A 21,081-nucleotide genomic window follows, 5' to 3' on the forward strand; every position below is an offset into this window, starting at 1 on the left:
GGAGGGAGGGAGAAAAGGGAAGAGGAGATGAGAGGAAGAAAAAAAATTAAAGCAGGGGCACAATGGCCTCCAATAAGATCTCTGTGAGTTCAAGGTCAGCATAGTCTATGTAGCAAACAGGACAACAGAGTGAGACCCTGTCTAAAATAAAATAAATAAAATGAAATGAAAAATAAAACTTACCCCCAAATCAGTTAGCAAAATTTTAAAACAAATGGGCAAGCTAATTTTAATTAGAACAAAATAAAAATACTCTTATTTTGTTTTATTTAGTACCTCATTACAAAGACAGTTATTTAGAATCAAAGTTCTTGACTGATTATCCCTTCATATTTTAAAAACTTTGCTTATTTTATTATTAGTTTTATTTATTCGTTTAAATTCCCTTCCCTGCTTCCCTTCCAGTCACCTCCTCTCACAATCCTTCCCCCATCCCCTCCCTTTTCCTCTGAGCAGGTGGGGGCCTCATGTGTCAAAACTTGATGCATGCACCCTCCTTTTGAGACATGATTTCATTTGTGTAGTTCTGGATGGCCTGGAATTAGCTACCTAGTTGGCGTCAAATTTCCAGAGATCCAACCTGCTTTGGTCATCAGAATTCTGGGATTAAAGCTGTTCACTGATGCTTGGCCATAAAATCTTCATACCCACACGTACCCCTTCTCCCAATACATGTCACAAACTCTGCTGCCAGAAAAGGTGGCGGTGGGCTGATAAAGCGGTTAAGAGTATCTTCTTTTTACTTCTTAATTACATTTATTTATTTGATTTGGTGGGGGACATATGCCATGTTAAGACGAACTTGTGGAGGTCAGAGAACTTGTGTGTGTTGAGCGTAGTTCTCTTTTTTCCTGTGTTGGTTGCCCGCATCAAACTGGAGTTCTCAGACTTAACAGCAAACACCTTTACTCACTGAACCTCTCCCTACCCCCATGCCATAATTTTAGTCTTAGGGAAAAAAAAAACCCTCAAAAGTAAGACTTGATGAGGTTGAAATGAAGCCTCCCATCCCCCACCTCCTGTCGACGCCCCTGTGAGGCCGTTTGACGTGTGGCTAAAATGGCAGGAAAGTTGGGCCTGTTTCCGGGTGAGGTTCACGGGGTACACGAACTGCAGGCATGCGCACTTAGCCTGCCCAGTAACTTCCGCTGCCGGGTGTCCTAGCAACAGGGTCCTGAGCCACAGGCTAGCAAGAGCGTCTAACGGTTCTTCTGGAACGTTCTTATCCCTGCCCACTCGTCCACTCATTGTTTCACTTCCTGGTGGGTCGTTTGTACTTCGGTTTCCATTTTGTCTCTCTCTAGGATGCTTCTTCCGCAGACGGCCTTTAAGATGGGTCTTGGTGGTCACGGCGTGGATACCAAGCTCTGCCCTGGCCTCCACGGGCTGAAGTGGCAGCTGTTGCTGTGTTTCTTGGCCACTACCTGTGAAGCTTTCTTCTTCCCAGGACTGGTTCCTATCACCTACTGTGAGGAAGGCCATCCCAACTCCTACTGTAAGGTGAGGAGCAAGGGGAGAACCAGGCCCTAGAAGGCCGAGGTGCCAGACGCTGGGTGGTTCCAAACCCATCATCTTGGCATGGCGCCGTACTTCTTCCTGGGTTCTGTCCTCCCAGCATCTGTACCGCCTCCCAGCCCATCTTTTTCCCTCCCCTCGCCCTGCCCATTCCTGCTGGTGCCTTCAGGCTGTGGGTCTTAGCCCAGGCTCCTTCACTGTGTCCGGGCTCTGGCCCTGCGGCCTACTCCACTCTAGCCTCCTGAGGGGAATTCTCTTTCCTCCTCACCTCCTCCCGCTCTCAGTCCCACCTCCCTGCCCAAAGCCCACCCTCTTCCCTCAGCTTCTCCTCTGTACCCCCACCCCACTAGCTTTCCTTGCCTCAAGACTTCGTTCCCTCCTGCCATTTTTCCGCCGTTCTCACTCCGGGGATCTTTCCAGCTCTGATTCTTGATTGCTCCTTCTGGCTGCCCTGGTCCCCCAAAATGTATTACCACTCATTGTCCTGCCTGTTTCTAAAGGCAGGTGGTACAGAAAGGGGAGCATTTGCCACACGGGGCATTTCAAGAAATGAAACTGTGGTCTCTGTTGCCTTTGTTCTTTTCCTCCCCACCCCCACCGAGTGCTTTTTAAGTCAGGATTTTCATCTAGGCTAGACTTGAAGTCAGCATCTATTCAAGTTCAGATTCGAATGTGGGCTACCACACATTATTATCATCATCATCATCGTCATCATTATTATTAGTTTTGGAGACTTGGTCTCCTATAGCCTAGGCTGGTGATGCCAGCTGTCTTCCCGGTAATCACTGTATTTCAGCACATTTTGGTTTTGTAAGAAGGTCTCCCTGTGAGGTCTTGAATTGGCAGACGTCATGCTTTCTATTTCTGCTTGCCGGGATGAAAGGCAGAAAAGCATGCGCTGCGATGAGCATCCTTGAAAAAATGTTTTCTTTGCGATTTGGTTTTTTTTTTCCTTTTGTTTTAAATATCTTTATTTTTTAAATTAAATTTATTTTAAAAAACAGAGATAAATGTACAGATTTTAAAAGTATTTTTACATAAAACTATATGAATATATTTTGTGCTTTATATGTACTTTATGCTCATTGTAACTAGTAAGTTTCCAATGCGATTTGGTTTTCTTGATTAGCCTAGACTTATTTCCAAAGACAGCCTGCCACCCTTGTGTTTCAATCCTGTAGAATGCTGGGATTGCAGGGTATAGCATTGGATTTCTCGTTTCTTTCTCTTCTTTCTTTATCCTCATCCTTCTCCTGCTCTCTTTCTTGTTTATTTGTTTGTTTTTCAAGACAGGGTTACTCTGTACAACCCTGGATATCACTCTGCAGACCAGGCCGGCCTTGAACTCACTCAGAGATCCATGTGTGTTTGCATACACAACACACCCACCACCATTGCAGGGAGAAAGGGCATGTGCCACCACCACCCAGCTTTTGAAAATTAAATTATTGTTATTTTGTGTGCATTGGTGTTTACCCTACATGTATGCCTGTGTGAGGGTGTCAGGTCTCCTGGAATGGGAAGTCGTTTTTTAAAGAGAAGGTTGTCTTTGTGTAACACAGTCTAGTCTGGGGCTCAGCATCTGCTTTCCTGTGCCTCTGATGTGCTGGGATTCCAGGTTGCAGCATAGCACAGGACTCCTGCGTCTTCTCTATGTAGCTCTGTCTGTCTGTCCTAGAACTCACTCTGTAGACCGGCCTCTGCCTTCCAAGTGCTGGGCTAGAGGCCTGCACAGCCAAGCTCTGCTCTTCATTCTTTAAAGCAGCTGCCCCTGTCTCAACTCTGTGCACCTTTCTCATTTTAACAACAGAGCTTGAAGGTTATTTTACGTCATGGCACAGCTCTCCCACCTCTTCTATATTTTATCTTCTTTCATTTTTTTTAATCCCCTTCCTTTCTTTTTTCTTTGCACTATTTTCTTTTTTTCATTTTCTCTCTCCCGCCTGTCTGTGTCCTTTTTTGCCTTTGGTTTTACTCTTCTTTGTTGTCCTTCCCCTATTTTTGTTATTTCTGGTTCTTTTAGTCCTCCCTTTTCTTTCTCTTGAGGTTTCATTCACTTTCCCTTTCTGTTTCTTCTCTCCTCTTTCCTCTTCTTTCTTCCCATCGTCTCTCTTTCTACTGTCTTTAGTTTTATTCCTTTTGTGTTATCCTTTTACTTCCATGGCATTTCTGCACCTCATTCTGCCTTTTCCCTCTCCCTGTTGTTCGTTTCTCTGTCTATTTCTTCCACCTCATCCCCCGTCTTCTTTATCTGTCATGCTGGCTTGCATCTGTTTCACACTTTCTTCTTAATTCCTTTATTATTACTTTGGGGTTTTTTGCTTTTACCTTAGCCAATGCTTTTCTGTTTCCTATTCTGTCTTTGTGTCCCCCTTTCTCAGTCTTTCTTACTTTTTCCTTTTTTATTTTGTTCTTTGAAACTTTCACAACGTTGTGCTTAGGTCTCAGGTATTCCAGGCTGACTTGAAACTTGAGGTCTAGCCAAGGATGCTCTTGGACTCTGATCTCCTGTACCTACCTCCCAACTGGTGAGATTATAGGTGTGTGATGTCATTATTGGCCTCATGTCTTTCACTTTCTTCCCCCACTCCTGTTTCTATCCTTATTATTCCCTCTGCTTTTCTGTTTTCTTTCCCACTTTTTCTTTCCATTTGTTCTGATCTTTTTCTTTTTCTCTCTCATATTTATTTTCTTATTTTCTTCTTTTTTATTTCCCCTTTCTTATTTGTTTCTTTTCCTTTCACATCCACTCATTCTTTCTCTTTTTCTCATATTGTTTTGTCTTCTTTCATTCTGTCTTTCATTTCCTTCCTTCCCCTTCTACTTACGGCATTCTGTTTCTTTGCTTTGTCACCTTTCTCCCCTCCTCTTTCCCTCACCCTTGCCTTCCTTTTTTATTTTTTTTCAGTTTTCTTTCATCTCCCCCTTCTCACCATCTCTAACCTGTGTTCTCTCTCATCCTTTTCTTCTCTCCTTTTTTTCCCTTTCCCTCTCTGTGACTCCCCTCCCCACCTTTTCCTTTCCGTTTCCTGTCTTGCTTTGTAGCTGAGTCTGGCCTGATACTCACTATAAAGACCTGGCTGGCCTAGAACTCATGGGTGGTCCTCATGCCTCTGTCTCCATAGCCGCTACAGATATGTGTCACCCCTCCCAGATATCTGTCTTCTCTTTCTTTTTTCTCTTCTCCCTTCCCCCTTTCTTCCTCCTTTACTTTCCTGCTCCTTTTTTATTTCCTTCATCTTTTATTTCTGTGTTTACTACTTTCTCTATTTTCTCTTTTATTTTTCTCTGAGTTTGTTTCTGTCTTTTTAAACTTTCGTTCTCTGTCCTCTTTTTGCCTCCCTCTTTATCATTCTGTCCTTTTTGCTTTCTATACTTTATTTCTTTTTTGTTTTTTCCTCTTGTTAAACTCCCTCCTCCCCCTTTTAAAAATGGGTGCTAAGATCTGAACCCTGGCCTCATGATTGTACAGTAAATACTCTTAATTGCTGAACTATCCTTCCACTTTGAATTTGGGATCCTCTTTCCCTCCTTCTCCCTCCTTTACTCACTCTGTCTATTCTTGCCATCCTCTTTCCCCCAGTTTTGTTTCTTTTTTCTTTGTTTTCTTCCTCTGTTTCTTTCTTCTCCCTTCCTTTTTGTCCCTATCTTGCTCTCTTTCTCTAATTCTCACCCTCTTTAACTCCTCTCTTTCTTCACCTTCCTTTTTTTCTCTCTTTTTGAGACAGGGTCTTATGCTCTATCACTGATTTACTTAGAACTCACTATGTAATACAGCTGTACATTGAATACTGGCTTCCTCCATCTTCTCCTGAGTGCTGGACTTACAGTTGTAAGGTACTTTTGCCTGGCCTCGGTTTCTTCTTTTCCCTTCTTTCTTCATCTTTCCCCCTCCTTTATTTATTCCTGTGAAGGTTAGAGGACAGTCCTTTGGTATTCTCAGTTCTCCCACATTTTCTTGGGTTCCAGGGATGGATCTCAGTTTCACCTCCAGATCCCTTTCTTTTCACCTGTCCAGTTGCTAGGATTGCAGGTTTGCAGACTGACATCTTCCTAACTCACCGTCATCACAGCCAGTTAGGGCGTACTCTTAAGTCAGGAGAATAGTCTTGTCTAGAACATGTGGCAAATACATTTTTCATTGTAATCTGTTGTCTTTTAGGTTTACATGGTTCCTCTTTGCAATCTATACAATTTAATTTTTATTTCAATGTGTAACTTTAGTGACTTCTGAGTTTTGTGTACAATTCTAAAAGGTCTTTTATACTCCACACAAGTTTATAAAATAATTCTCGCATGTTTTCTTTAGAGCTTTATGCTTTATGTTCATATTTATGCAAGATCAACATATCTTTGTGTGATAAATGATATAAGGATCTGATTCACCTTTACCTCTAGCTTACTGACGAGTTTTCAAAGCAATTTACTGAATACTGCGTCTCATCTTTTCTATAATTTATATGAGAAACTATCATGGTTCTTTTGAACATAACACGTTTCCAAATACACATTTTAAACTATAGTTGGAATTTTATACTTCCCAGTACTACATTATGAAATTTTGTTCTCCTACTACCATCCAATAACTACAGTTTGGCCTCGTTGGGTGCCACATGTAGGTGGTGCACAGACATATAAGCAGGCAAAACAATAAAATAACAATAAAATTTAAAATGTTTTAAAAGCTGACTAGAGAATTTGAAGTGTATGCCCCGCCCACCCCCCAGGAGAGAAGCATTTGCTGCTTAAAAAAAACATTTTGAAAGGGTTTTATACTATTTTTTTTAAAAGTTAAGAATGGTCAAAGACAGGTTTAGCAGTTTAAGCCTTTAATCCTAGCCAACACTTGAAAGGCAGAGGCAGACTCTCTGTGAGTTCAAGGCCAGCTTGGTCTATATACAGAAATCCTGTTTCAAAAACAAACAAACAAACAAAAGAATGGTAGAGATACAAATTGTCTTCATCCAGGAAACCCAGTGTCTGCTGTGATAAAGTGCCATGGCTACAGTGATTTCAAGAAAAATTTAGCTGACGGTAACAGCAGGAGGCCAGGCTCCCTCTTAGCTGTTTTATTCAGTGTTTTGGAAACACCACTCATTGTATTATTAGTAAATGTTCTTTTTCTTTTCTTTAGTCCTCAATTCAGGTGTATGCTGATAAACTGTACTCGGTGGAAACTGTGATGTTCTATGATTATGATAGGTAAGTAGCATATGTGTTAGAAAAACACCTTCGGAGATGTAGTTTGATATTTTTTCTTACAACTTTATTTAAAAAAACAGATACATGTACAGATTTTTAAAAGCATTTTGGCATAAAACTATATGAATATATTTTTGTCAGTACTAGTTACAATGAGCATAAAGTACATGTAAAACAAAACGTAACATGGAAATAGTCAAAGTTTTCTTGGTGTGTAAAGATTAAACATAATGATTTTTAAATACCAAAAATTGCCACTAGGCTATTTTCTTAGCTCCTGAGTTATTAATGATTTAAGGTCTAGGTGTACCCCCTCTGAGAGGGTGCTATACACTTACTGTTAATTTTTTTTCTAAGAAGAACTGAGGCTTCTACTTTTTGGCCTTTCTTTTTTTGAGCTTCATATGGTCTGTGAGTTGTTTCTTGGTATTCAGAGCTTTCTGGGGCTAGTATCCAGTTAGTGACTGCATATTATGTCTGTTCTTTTGTGACTGGGTTACCTCACTCAGGATGATATTCTCTAGATGCATCCATTTTCTTAGGAATTTCATAAAGCCATTGTTTCTGGTAGCTGAGTAGTACTCCATTGTATAAATATACCACAATTTTTGTATCCATTCATCTACTGAAGGACATCTGGGTTCTTTCCAGCTTCTGGCTATTATAAATAAGGCTGCTATGAACATGGTGGAGCATATTTCCTTATTGTATGTTGGAGCACCTTTGGCGTATATGCCAAGAAGTGGAATGACTTGATCTTCAAGTAGTACTATGTCCAATTTTCTGAGAAACCACCAGACTGATTTCCAGAGTGGTTGTACCAGTTTACAACCCCACCAACAGTGGAGGACTGTTCCTCTTTCTCGGCATCCTTACCAGCATCTGCTGTCATCTGAGTTTTGATCTTAGCCGTTCTGACTGGTGTGAGGTGGAATCTTAGGGTTGTTTTGATTTGCATTTCCCTGATGACTAGGGATGTTGAACATTTCCGTAGGTTTTTGTCAGCCATTTGATATTCCTCAATTGAGTATTCTTTGTTAGCTCTGTACCCTATTTTTAATGGATTTTTTGATTCTCTGGAGTCTAACTTCTTGAGTTCTTTGTATATATTGGATATTAGACCTCTATCTGATGTGGGATTGGTAAAGATCTTTTCCCAATTTGTTGGCTGCCATTTTGTTTTCTTGACAGTGTCCTTAGCCTTACAGAAACTTTGCAATTTCATTAAGTCCTATTTATCGATTCTTGATCTTAAAGCATAAGTCATTGGTGGATGTAGTTTGATTTTAAAACACTAAACCATGACAAAGGTTCATGTGGAAGTTTTTAGTGATTGATAATGCTGTGTGTTTAGTAGTGTTCTGTTTATGGCATGATCAGTGTAGTATAGCTTAACAACTAGAAAAAGAAGAATATTATATTATAGAAAAAGACTAAGATGTCCTTTGATATTACTTTATTTCTTCTTCTAAAATCAGGTCTGCCTTTCATTATAATGTAAGGCTTAAATATAGGGCAGCATGAATACTTACAGTATATGAAATGACTTTAAAATTTTTCCCATTTATTTATTTATTCACTGTACATCTTCCGTCCTCTCCTCCCAGGCCCACCCTCACACCCCTCCTCCCATTCCCACTTTCCCTTCTCCACTGAGAAGGGAAGACAAACCCCATTTGTACCAACCCACCCTGGCACATCAAGTTACAGTAGGACTAGGTGCATCCTCTCCCACAGAAACTAGACAAGGCAGTCCAGCTAGGGGAAGGGGATCCAAAGGAAGGTAACAGTCAGAATCAGCCCATGCTCCAGTTGTTAGGGGATCCACATGGAGACCATGCTGCACATCTGCTACATATATGTAGGGGCCCTAGGTCTAGCCTCTGCTGCATGGGTTGGATCTTAAGTTGGGCAGTCATGGTTGTCCACTCCCTTAATCTGTTTTCATCTTTGTCCCTGCACATCTTGTAGGCAGAGCAAATTTTGGATCAAAGATTTTGTTCGGTGGGTTGGTATCCACCCCTTTTCCATTGGAAATCCCACCCAGCTACAGAAGGTAGCCTCCTCAGCCTCTGTATACCTTGCTGCTAGGAGTCTCAGCTAGGTTCACACCCAGAGATTCCAGGGAGCCTCCTCTGTCCCTGGCTGTACAAATCTTTTGCCATTTAAAATATATACAAGATTTCTATGTATTTCATTTTCTACTTAAGTCACCTTACATTCATAATAATTGAAAGAAAATTCTAATTTGTTTTATTTACTAATTTTTGAGACTATGGGGATATGTTTAGGAACAACATTGTTCTTTAAATTTGCTTTGACTAGAACTAATAATTAGGGTTTCTGAATATATTTAGTCAGAATTATGTTGTTTACATTTTTGTGTACTTTAACAGTTAACCCCCCAAATATTATGAGGTAGTTTCTTTTCTTTTTTTCTTTTTCTTTTCCAAGACAGGGTTTTTCTGTTTATCCATGACTGTCCTGGAACTCAATTTGTAAACCCAGATGGCCTCTAACTCACAGAGATTCACTTGCCTCTGATTTGGGAGTGCTGGGATTAAAGGTGTGCACCACCTCTGCCAGGCCTGTGAGGTTTTTTTTGTTTTTTTTTTTTTTTGTTTGTTTTTTTTTTTTTTTTATCATTACCTCTGTTAAGAAATTTCAATACAATAACGAGACTTTATGTAATGCATTTAGTAATTACACATACTAAAGAGAAATGTATAATGAGGCACATAGTTCATAATTGGACATAATCTAGGTCATAAGTTTCATTTGCAGTCTTGTTAACAATAGAGACATCAGATAAATTATAATAATTGATTTCTTGCCGAGTTTTAAAATATGGTACTTGAACTTCTTTCTTAGTTTTGACTTCTGTCAAGATTCTTTGAAGAAAACACCCTCTGAGACTCTTGGACAAATCCTATCTGGAGAACAAATAACATCATGTCCCTACAAGGTTATTCAGCTGATCTTACTAGTGTATCTTATTCTTGAAGGAATTTTCTCAAAAGTTTATAACACCGAATCTCTGTTTTAAAGGAAGTAAAGAGAAAAAAAGAATCTCTTGCTGATAGAGGAGTCTGCTAAAATATCTGTATTAGCTGGGTCCGCGTGTGTGGGGGGGGTGGGGGTAGAGACTGATAGAAAGTGTGTGAGATAATGTTACTGAGGTACAGGCTCTTGAGCATCACAGAAGCTAAGCAGGTGCTCTATTATTGAACTTTGGTCCCAGGCTTTTTTATTTTGAGACAAATTCTATTGTGTAGCCCAAGTTGGCCTTGGAGTATTGAATGTATTCCAGGTTGTCATAGAATTTGGGAGCTGAGATTATAAATGTAGCCATCAGGTCCAACCTTTTTCCTGTTTTTTCTTTTTTCCTTTTTCCCCAATGAGAGTATTACACGTATAGTCCAGATTGTCCTGAAATCCATGCCAATCCTACTTAACATCATAAGTTCTGTTATTGCAAACATGAGCCATAATTTCTGGCTCACATAAGGTTTAACTCAAGGTATTTGGGTTTTTGTTTTGCTTTTACTTTATAAAGAAAAGCTGTGAATGTATCGTGTTGTTTATATTTTGGGCTGGGTAATATAAGGTGATAAAACTGGATGCTGAATATGTATTCATTTTACTTTCAATATCTTAATGAGTTGGCGCATAAGACTATCTCAAAATATAAACAACTAAAAACAAATAAAACACTAGAAACAGGGGGAAGATGTAGCTTAGTTAGTAAACTGCTTGCCACCAAGCCTAACAATGTGATTTGTTGGAACCTAGGTAAAATATTAAGGCCTAGACAAAATGTTAAGGCCTAGGTAACAGTGACCTGGTTAACTTGCCATGATAAGGAAACTTTCTCATGTGTTTTAACTGTTACTAGGAAATTTTCTAACACCAGGATTGATTACATGGTCCGTTATGTACTGTGCCCTTGAAAACCAGTTACAATAGAAGTCAGTAGAAATGTTTTGTATAGATACTCACAATAAACTAGGACCGGAATCAACCACTCAACAGTACTTCCTACACCCATGTATAAGTTTTATGGTGTAAGCTGCCCCTGAGATGAACCCCAAAAGCATTCGATTACGAAGACCTAATAGCTCAATCTAATCAGTTTCGAAGTAGCTCAAATCAAAACACTGTGATCAGAGTAAATGTTTTACCTCTGCCAATTTCACTACTATATGACTTCAGGAATTAAAGTTAATGATAAAGAATGATGCTATTTTAGTTTTTGGGCACAAATCATAGTCAGACCGTACAATATAATATGGGAAGACAAACCCTTCCCTTCAGTTTAAAAGCATGTTGTATGCTCAACTAGAGTAATAACACTTAGAAACTGAAAGTAGACAGAGTTGAGAATGATGATATACTTACACCATTGAAGGGGAAATGTAAGATAAATTGTTTATTTGGTGACATTTGATTTATCACATTTAGCCAAATTTCTTAATATTTTCACTTTTTATAGTTTTCTTTTAACAAAGAAGAAACATGTAGAAAAGTCTGTGTAAAATCTTATGCTCCAGACAATGAAGAAGAAATGAACAAGTTGGCCCTTTTGAAGAGAGGGATAAAACAGGATTACCACCAGCACTGGTATGTTTGTTATTTACAAGTGATCTTTTTATTCCTTTTTAAAGTAATTCATTTTTTAAAGTTTTATGTGTATCATCGTTTTGCCTACATATATACCTGTGTGAGAGTGTCAGATCTTTCTCTGTAAGTTGTGAGCTGACATGTAGGTGCTGGGATTTGAACCTGAGTTCCCTCAAAGAGTAGTCAGTGCTTTTAACCACTGAGCAATCTCTCCAGCCCCTAAGAGTATTTAATTGACATATAATTCATATTCTATTTTGTGATTTGAAGTTGATTATAATTGAAGTTAAATATGTGTAAGATAACATTTATGTTGCTCAATATGAAATGTTTGTCAAACTTTTTATTTAAAAATATTTTTATTTAGGGTTATTGATAACACACGAGCAATATGGTGTTATGACACGGAAGATGGAGAACACCATTGCGTATCAGGATTTCCGATAGGATGTTTTAATGCTCCAAGTGATGAAGTGAAAGGTTCTTGCTTGATTAATGTGAGTATTGCCAACTTACAACAGTACGAGAATGTTGCTTCACCTAAGTTTTACCTCCTACTTTACTCATAAATAGAAAATATTAGTGGGACATCTTCCATCTAGGCTGTATGCTATGTGTTTGGGGATACAAGAACAAATAATGTACTTTGTCTCTGTCCTATATGGTCTCTCTGTCCTTTTAAATTTATAGTCTTAAGTCAAGAAAACAAGGAAATAGTCTTAAAAAAGAAATCAATGCAACAGTATGTCTGGTTGTGTGTCTATGTATTTTTACCATCTGCTGCAGGATGAAGCTTTTCTGATTATGACTAATCAAGCCACTAATCTGTGAGTATAGAAAAATATCATTAAGAGTAATTCTATTTATACTATATTTTTTACACTAGTAGTGCTTGGTTTTGCCATAGGTGTCTGGGATATCTACTCTCTGGTTATTGGTCACTCAAGCAGTGTTGGGCATGGGTTCTGTCTTATGGAGTGCACATTAAGTTAAATCAGAAATTGGTTAGTTATTTCTATCATTGCCCTCACAGACATTACAGGCAGGACATATTTTTGTAGTTGGGTTGGTATTACGTTTCTTTTTTGGTAGCCTGTAGAGTTCTGAGGTCCTAATTATGCTCTTTTGGATGGGCCTTATCTCACCCAAACTATTCTTTCTCCCTCCTTTAATCCCTCTTTTCTGGCTTCTCTCCCTCTCCCTCTCTCTTCCTTCGCTCCCTGTCTTTCTTTCTTTTTTCTTTCTCTCTGTCCCTCCTTCCTTCCTTCCTTCCTTCCTTCCTTCCTTCCTTCCTTCCTTCCTTTCTTCCTTCCTTCCTTCCTTCGACAGAGTATCTCATGTAGCCTAAGTTCTTGCTTCTACTTCCATAATAATGGAATTACACACACCACCACATGTGGCAACTTTTAATATATGTGTTGAAACTGAACAATGGTTAGGGATAAAGAGCAAGGGTAAAGACAAGCATAGAATAACACCTAAGTTTCTGCCTTGATATATCTAGCTGCTAGCACTCTTGTTTCTTTTTGGTATGAAGGGTAGTTTATAGAAAAGGTCAGTCATTTTTGTACTACTCTTCAGACTTTGATGTAACACTTGTATTGTTTGCCTAGTTTTTATTTATTTTTTGTTTGTTTTGTGAAACAGGTTGAATTGGAACCTTCTATGTAGCCTAAGCTAGTCTTGAGCTCATGGGGAGTCTCCTGTCTCAGCCTTTCAAGTGCTAGGATTTCTGATGTGTGCCAAATGTTTGACTTTTGTTTGCTTTTTAAAAATTCACGTATCTTCTTCATCTTAAGAGGTATCCTAAAAGCAGCAGAGTAGCAAGCTAGAAAGAGACCTAGGTACTCATGGGAATATAGATTTATTATAATGACAATATACTCAAAGAAAAGTTTGATAAATGATATTTGTACAAAAAAAGGCTTGGAAAAATTCTTCAGGGGGTCAACATCAAAGTCCTTATACTGAGATGAAAGTCAAGTGAACATTACTTGAATGCTTGTTTGTTTGAGCCTTTAACTCCACGATTTCAAACTTCTCATTTCCTGTCTTCTCTCGAAAAGGTGGGATTACAGATGTGCACCACTGCATCAGGCTTGTGTAGTGTTTGGGGTCAAACCAGACACTTTGTGCCTACTATGCAAGTGCTCTACAACGGAGCTATATCCATAAGTCAGGGATTGTAATATTGAAAGCGCCGGCATGACCTGGTATTTTCACAGAGCTTCTGTGGAATGTGCACACACTCTGCCCAGTTCCTCATACACAAAATGTATAAAAATGTAAAAAAATTAAATCATAATAGCTTAATTATAGAAAACAAAGGTTTTCTTTTCCTACGACCATTCTTCTGCATGGAAGTAGTAAAATGGTCTATCTTTGGATTATACCGTGTTAGAATGTTTGATTAAAAAATTTATTATTTGAGGGTCTAGAGAGGTGACTCACTAGAATACTTGCCTAGCATCCACAGAACCCTGGGCTTAATTGCCACCGCACATTAACTTGGTATTGTGACATAGACCTGTAATTCCAGCACATGCTGTCTAGAGGTAGGAGAATCAGGATGTTGCTTTGCTATGTAGCAAGTGGGAATCCAGTCTGGGCTACACAAGACCCTGAATTAAAAAAAAAATGTGTGCTTTGAGTTGCTGACTTAAGTTTCATAAACAAAACAAAACAAAAAGAAATCCTAGTACAGGGATTTTTGCTTAGAATTAGTGTGGGATTGTCCACAGTTTCTGAAACAGCATTTAACTGATGTATAACATTTCATACTACACATTTATGTGTGACATCCTAAGTGTTGATTGTAAAATCAAAATATTACTGAATGCTGGAAAACAGTGAAGATACTATTTTCTGAAGTGATAATACTGAGCCAAGTTTTTAATTCTCTGTGTAAAAATAATTGAGTACATCTATTTTGTTACTTTTAAAAATTGCTCTTCAATGCATACTAAAATTACATGGTACCAAGTAATTAATTTATTTATGACTTATCAGTAAAGCATTGGGACAAGATTTCATGCAGCTTGGCCTAATCCCAACTTGCTATATAGCTGAGGTGACTTTGAACTCTTTTGCCTTTGTCTCCTCTTCTTCCCCCCCCCTTCCATTTTGTTGAACCTGGGTTTTTCTTATACAGTTTCCCTCCCCTTTGCTCCTCCCCATTCTTCTCCACTTTTTTTTCTCATACAGAGCCACTCTCTTTTTGTCTCTTATTAGAAAAGCCCAGACTTCTAACAGGTAACAAAACATAGTAGAATAAAATACAAACAAATAAAACAAAAACCATCCCATAGAAATTGGACAAGACAAAGAAATGTAAGGAAATGAACCCAAGAGAAGGCACAAGAATTAGAGACCCACACTCATTTACATTCAGGAATCCAATAAAAGCACTAAACTGGAAGCTGTAGTCCATGCACAAAAGACCTGGTGCAGACCTGCACAGGCCCTGTGCTTGCTGCTTTAGTCTCTGTGAGTTCATAGGAGCTTTACTCATGTTAATTCAGAGAGCGTTATTCTCCTAGTGTTCTCCATCCCCTCTGGCTCTTCCACTCTCTCTGCCTCCTCTTCTATGGGGTTCATGGGGTTCTTTAAGCTCTGGGATAGGGACTGGATGGAAACATTACATTTATAAATGAGTGTTCCAGGGTCTCTCTGCATAATATCTGGCTGTGGGTCTCTGTATTTGTTCTCATTTGCTGTGGAAGTTTCTCTGATGACTGAAGGCCAAACTCATGCTTAAACTTTATGCACTGCTTACTTTTTTTTTACTTTTTTTTTTTTTTTTTTTTTTTTTTTTAAGAAAGGCTCTCATTTTAGCCAGGCCAATCTAGAACTGGAGTCAGTTCTTTTGCCTTAGCCTCTAATGTGTCGGGTTTTATGGTCACATTTAACTATGCCCAGATCTATTGATATTTTACTAGTTAATTTTATTACTCTGTATTCTTGTGTGCTAAAAACGTAAAAAATGACATATAGCTATGAATATTACAGTTTTATAATATTGCTCCTTTAACAACTATTCACCACAGAGTTGACTAATACTTTAATTATTAGGCCACATATTCATGGTTGTGGTTTTTAACTTATAGAAACATAGTTTCTCTTCATATGCTTAAGAAATTTACATGTATTTGCATTTGCTTATGTATATGTACGTGTGTGTGTGTGTGTGTGTGTGTGTGTGTGTGTGTGTATGTGTGTGTGTGTGTGTGCGCTATATGTATGTATGATGCTTGTAAAGGTCAGAAAAGGACATCAGGACCCCTGGAACTGGAGTTACAGCAGGTTCTTAAATGCCATGTGGATGCTGGGGAGTAAACGTAGGTCCTCTGCAAGACCAAGTGCTCCTAACTGGTGAGCTATCTCTCCATGTCTGTGGCATATTTTTAAAAAGTATTAGTGTATCCAATTTTTATTCCATCATCAGGGTTTGTATTTTGTATTTTCCAGGAAAAATGGAAAGTTTCAAATTTCTTTTATCTTTTTACAGTCTGAATTCAACAAAAATAATAGTCTGTACCTCTTCAACCACGTTGACATCACCATCACATATCACACGGAAAGTGACACAGGCATCAAGATTGCAAAGCTGATTACTTCCAGAGTTGATCCCAAAAGGTAAGGACAGAGTCTCCTTTTAAGTAGTTCTAATGATATAAAAACAGGGTTTAAATGTCCACATTCCTAACTTGATACATTTTACTTTTAGGATACCTATGTGATAGTATATTACATAATATACTTTGTAATCTGTGTAATCTGTATGCTAAGTATCTGAGTATCACACAATATGAGGAAGAATTAACAATAAGAAGAGAGAATGCCAAGGCACTGAGGTGGAGAGGGTGGTTGGGAGAGGGAACACTTTCATGGAGGCAATGGGAGAGGGGAGTGGGGGATAGGGGGATAATATTTGAAATGTAAATACTGAGAGTATTCAATAAAAAATAAAAGAAATAAGAATAGACTTAGAGTGTTCTACCTCTTCCTTTAATTGCTCTTTTAGTGTAAAGGGGTTAATATAAGTCTGTTTTGATTTGTTTTTCTCAAAAGGGCAGCTTTAGTACTAATAGATTCTGTTAGAAAAGTATCAGCTAATAATCAGAGCTCTTCACAGCTGAATAAGTAGCCTCAAGCATTATTGAGCACATTATCCCCGGGACATATGTAGGAAGAGCATGGAGACCTATTTTTAAAGAGACTGAACAATTAGAGATCTACCACTGGACCTTGAGCCCTAGTCAATGCCTAACAAATTGTTCATTCATCTCCAGTTGATACATCCAGAAATCAGGTGAATCATATAGGAACCTCGGTTCACTTTTCCATAGTGGCTAAACCAATTTACACGTCCATTAGTAGTATATATTAGCAATATTTTTCACTTCTATGTTTGGTAGTTTGTAGGCTCTTACATATCTGGGTGCTTACGAATATGAATTCTTCTTTATATCAGTTGAAGTTACAAGATACTGTATTGAAGAACTGTGAGGCAAAAGATGAAAAAATTCTTTGGTAAAATTTATTTTCTTTCTATCTATGAGCAAAAGGAATGTTCTTAAATATAAAGTTTTAGGTAGTATATAGAGTTCCATTTGAGTGCTGGTAACATTTAGAAACAAGGTCATTTTAAATAATGAAGAACTGTAGATGGATATGGTATTCAGTCATGTAATCCAAACACTTGAAGTCAGAAGGTGGAGGTAGAAAGATAGAACACAAGAAAAAGCTCAGTTTTTCTAGACTGCTATTATGTGTATGGATAACCATGAATTGACAATCTTATATCAGTTTCATGTACAAAATCCTGCCCAATCTTTCTCTTTTATTAGCTATAAACATTCAGATGAAGACCACTTAACTTGCAATGAGCCCCCTTTGGAAATACCTGAAGAAGATACAGATAATTTAAACGTGATCTATACATATTCTGTGAAATTTGAGGCAAGTATGCCATGCTCTCACCTTAATGTTTTTTCCAAATCAGACACATAAGCACCATTTATTTAATATTAAAGCTGAACTTTTCATCGCCTTCAAAGTGTAGCAATGACATTGGAGCATGCATATGCCCTGGTTCCTTCTTTAATCGATCTGTCTCTATATGTTTGTCTCTCTTACTGTCCCTTCCCTTCATGTCCCCTTATACCCACTTGCCCCACTTCGGTCCTTGTCCCTCCAGGGTCTGCTGTACCCCATCTGCCCTTGAGTTTCTGATTCTCTTGCCATTGTCTCCTAAGTGGTGGGATTACAGCTGCGCACCACCATGCCCAGTTTCCATCTCATGTCATTCCAGTCTTTTCAGAAAATGCAAAGGAGCAGATCATTTGCTCTGGGGTTCCAAATGACTGGAGCGAGGCTATCTTAAAAGCTGTTGCCTGTACATGGGATATGCTCTTCTACCTGAGCTGCCTTGTCTGGCTTCAGTGGGAAACACCTAGCCACTCAGAGACCTGAGGTGCCAGGGTGGGGGTGTATTTATGGGAGGGGCTCTCACCTCCTCAGAGGAGAAAGGGATAGGGGGTGGGGGAAGGATTGTGGGAGGGGATGACTGGAAGGGGGGCAGTGAGTGGGATGTAAAGTGAACAAATAAAAAATAAAATTTAAATTTAAAAAATATTAAATATAATTATGATGTATGATATATAAGTATAATAAATTATATTTAAATGTAAACAATTTGTCATTATAAATATATACTTATAATATATACTATATCAAATTAATATATATATATTTTTATTAATAATTTTATTACTGATATCCTCCTTCCCGGTTTTCCCTCCATAAACTTCCCTTTCCATCTCTCCATTGCCCCCTCTCCAAGTGCCTCTATAAGGGTGATCCTCCACCCACTCCCTTACTCCCACCTCATCTCTCTCCCATCCCCCTATGCTGGGGCATCAAGCCTTCACAGGACCAAGGGCCGCCCCTGCCATTGATGCCAGATAAGGCCATCATCTGCTACATATCTATCGGGAGCCATGGATCCCTCCATGTGTGCTCTTTGATTGGTAGTTTAGTGTCTGGGAGCTCTGGGGGAGGGGCGGTTGGTTAGTTGATATTGTTCTTCCTATGGGGATGCAATCCCCTTCAGCTCCTTTAGTCCTTCTAGCTCTTCCACTTGGTTCCTGGGCTCAGTGCAATGGTTGGCTGTGAGCATCTGCATCTGTATTGGTCTGGTGCTGTAGAACCTCTCAGGGAGCAGCCATTACAGGCTCTTGTCAGAAAGCACTTTGTGGTATCAGCAATAGTGTCAGGGTTTGGTGTCTGCAGGTGGAATGGATCCCTAGGTGGGGCAGTCTCAGGATGGCCTTTCCTGAAGTCTCTGCTCCATATTTTTTGTCTCTGTCTTTCCTCTGGACAGGAACGATTCTGGGTTAAAAAATTTGAGATGGGTAGGTGGCCCCATCCCTCAACTGGGGGCCCTATCTATAAAAAGTGCTCTCTACAGATTCTATCTCCCCTTTGTTGGATATTTTGGCTACTGTCATCCCCATTGGATCCTGGGAGACTCTTTCTTCTGGCAACCTGACTTTATAGTGCCTACCCCCAGTTCCCCATCCCCCACTGCTACATATTTGTATTCAATTTCTTGACCCTATGTACTTTGTTCTCCTTTTTTCCCCCTTACCTTCCTCTCTCCTTCCCAGGTTCACTCTCCCTCTACTTCCTGTGATTATTTTGTTCCTCCTTCTATGTAGGATGAAACATCCACACTTTGGTCTTTCTTCTTCATAAGCTCCATATAGTTTGTGGGTTGAATCATTGGTATTCTGAACTTTTGCGCTAATGTCCACTTATCAGTGAGTGCATACCTTGTGTGTTCTTTTTTGACTGGGTTACCCCACTCAGGATGAAATTTTCTAGTTCCATTCATTTGCCTAATATTTACTTGAAGTCATTTTCTTAATAGCTAAGTAGTACTCCACTGTGTAGAAGTACTACATTTTCTGTATCCATTCCTCTGTTGAAGGACATCTGGGTTCTTTCCGGCTATTATAAATAAGGCTGCTGTGAACATGGTAGAACATGTGTCCTTGTTAAATGTTGAAGCATCTTTTGAGCCCGGGAGTGGTATAGCTGGGTCCTCAGGTAGTACTATGTTCAATTTTCTGAAGAAATTCCAGACTGATTTCCAAAGTGTATCAGTTTACAATTCTACCAACAGTAGAGGGAGTGTTCTTTCTCCACTTCCTCACCAGCATCTGCTGTCATTTGAATTTTTGATCTTAGCCATTCTGATTGGTGTGAGGTGGAATCTTAGGGTTGTTTTTATTTGCATTTTCCTGATGTCTAGGGATGTTGAACATTTCTTTAGGTGCTTCTCAGCCATTTGATATCCCACAGTTGAGAATTCTTTGTTTAGTTATGTACCCTATTTTTAATAGGATTATTTGATTCTCTAGAGTCTAACTTCTTGAGTTCTTTGTATATATTGGATACTAGCCCTCTATTAGATGTAGGATTGTAAAGATCTTTTCACAATTTGTTGGTTGCTGTTTTATCCTACTGACAGTGTCCTTTGCCTTACAGAAGCTCTTCAATTTCATGAGATTTCATTTGTTGATTCTTGATCTTAGAGCATAAGCCATTGATTTGTGTTCTGTTCAGGAAAATTTCCCCTGTGCCTATGTGTTCTAAGCTCTTCCCCACTCTGTTCTATTAGTTTCAGTGTACATGTTTATATGTAGACATCTTTGATCCACTTGGACTTGAGCGTTGTACAAGAAGATAAGAATGGATCAATTTGCATTCTTCTACACATTGACTACCAGTTGAACCAGCATCATTTGTTGAAAATGGTGTCTTTTTTCCACTGGATAGTTTTGACTTCTTGTCCAAGATCAAGTGACTATAGGTGGGTTCATTTCTGGATCTTCAGTTCTATTCCATTGATCGATCTGTCTGTTTCTATAATAATAAAACCGTGCGGTTTTTATCACTATTGCTCTGTAGTAGAGCTTGAGGTCAGGGATGGTGATTCCCTCGGAAGTTATTTATTGGTGAGAATTGTTTTTGCTCTTATAGGCTTTTTGTTTTCACCATATGAAATTGAGAATTTCTCTTTCCATGTCTGTAAAGAGTTGTGTTGGAATTTTGATGGGGATTTCATTGAATCTGTAGATTGCTTTTGGTAGGATGGCCATTTTTACTATGTTAATCCTGTCGATCCATGAGCATGGGAGGTCTTTCCATCTCCTGTGGTCTTCTTTGATTTCTTTCTTTAGGGATTTGAAGTTCTTGTCATTCATATTTTTCACTTGCTTGGCTAGAGTCACACCAAGATATTTTATGTTATTTGTGACTATTTTGAAGGGTGTTGTTTCCCTAATTTTTTTCTCAGCCTGTTTGTCCTGTGTGTAGAAGAAGGCTATTTATTTGTTTGAGTTAAGTTTATATCTAGCCACTTTGCTGAAGTTGTTTATCAGCTGTCGGAATTCTCTGGTGGAAATTTTGAGGTTGCTTATATATACTATCATATCATCTGCGAATAATGGTACCTTGACTTCTTCTTTGACATTTTCTGTCCCTTTGATCTCCTTTTGTTGTCTTATTGCTCTAGATAGAACTTGGAATACTATATTGACTAGATATAGGGAGAATGGGCAGCCTTGTCTAGTCACTGATTTTAGTGTGATTGTTCACGTTTCTCCCCATTTAGTTTGATGTTGAATAGGCTATTCGTTTGCTCTATATTGCTTTTATTATGTTTATGTATGAGCC

The 21,081-nt window shown here is 38.8% G+C and overlaps 1 protein-coding gene across 1 annotated transcript in view; it reads left to right on the top strand.

Annotated features, from left to right (window-relative positions):
• Positions 1 to 1,305: 1,305 nt before the first annotated feature.
• The window catches only part of LOC308415213 (transmembrane 9 superfamily member 2-like), a gene marked incomplete at both ends in the record, with an annotated part of 41,790 nt that continues 22,014 nt past the window's right edge, over positions 1,306 to 21,081 (top strand). The window contains 7 exons of the mRNA XM_080910232.1: positions 1,306 to 1,500; positions 6,650 to 6,717; positions 9,589 to 9,682; positions 11,210 to 11,337; positions 11,705 to 11,834; positions 15,845 to 15,972; positions 17,187 to 17,298. Of these exons, the coding sequence (XP_080766358.1) occupies positions 1,306 to 1,500; positions 6,650 to 6,717; positions 9,589 to 9,682; positions 11,210 to 11,337; positions 11,705 to 11,834; positions 15,845 to 15,972; positions 17,187 to 17,298 (855 nt within the window). The remainder of the gene's footprint in view (positions 1,501 to 6,649; positions 6,718 to 9,588; positions 9,683 to 11,209; positions 11,338 to 11,704; positions 11,835 to 15,844; positions 15,973 to 17,186; positions 17,299 to 21,081) is intronic.

The sequence above is a fragment of the Micromys minutus genome (assembly GCF_963924665.1).
Source record: "Micromys minutus genome assembly, chromosome: X".
Classification (NCBI taxonomy): Eukaryota; Metazoa; Chordata; class Mammalia; order Rodentia; family Muridae; genus Micromys; species Micromys minutus.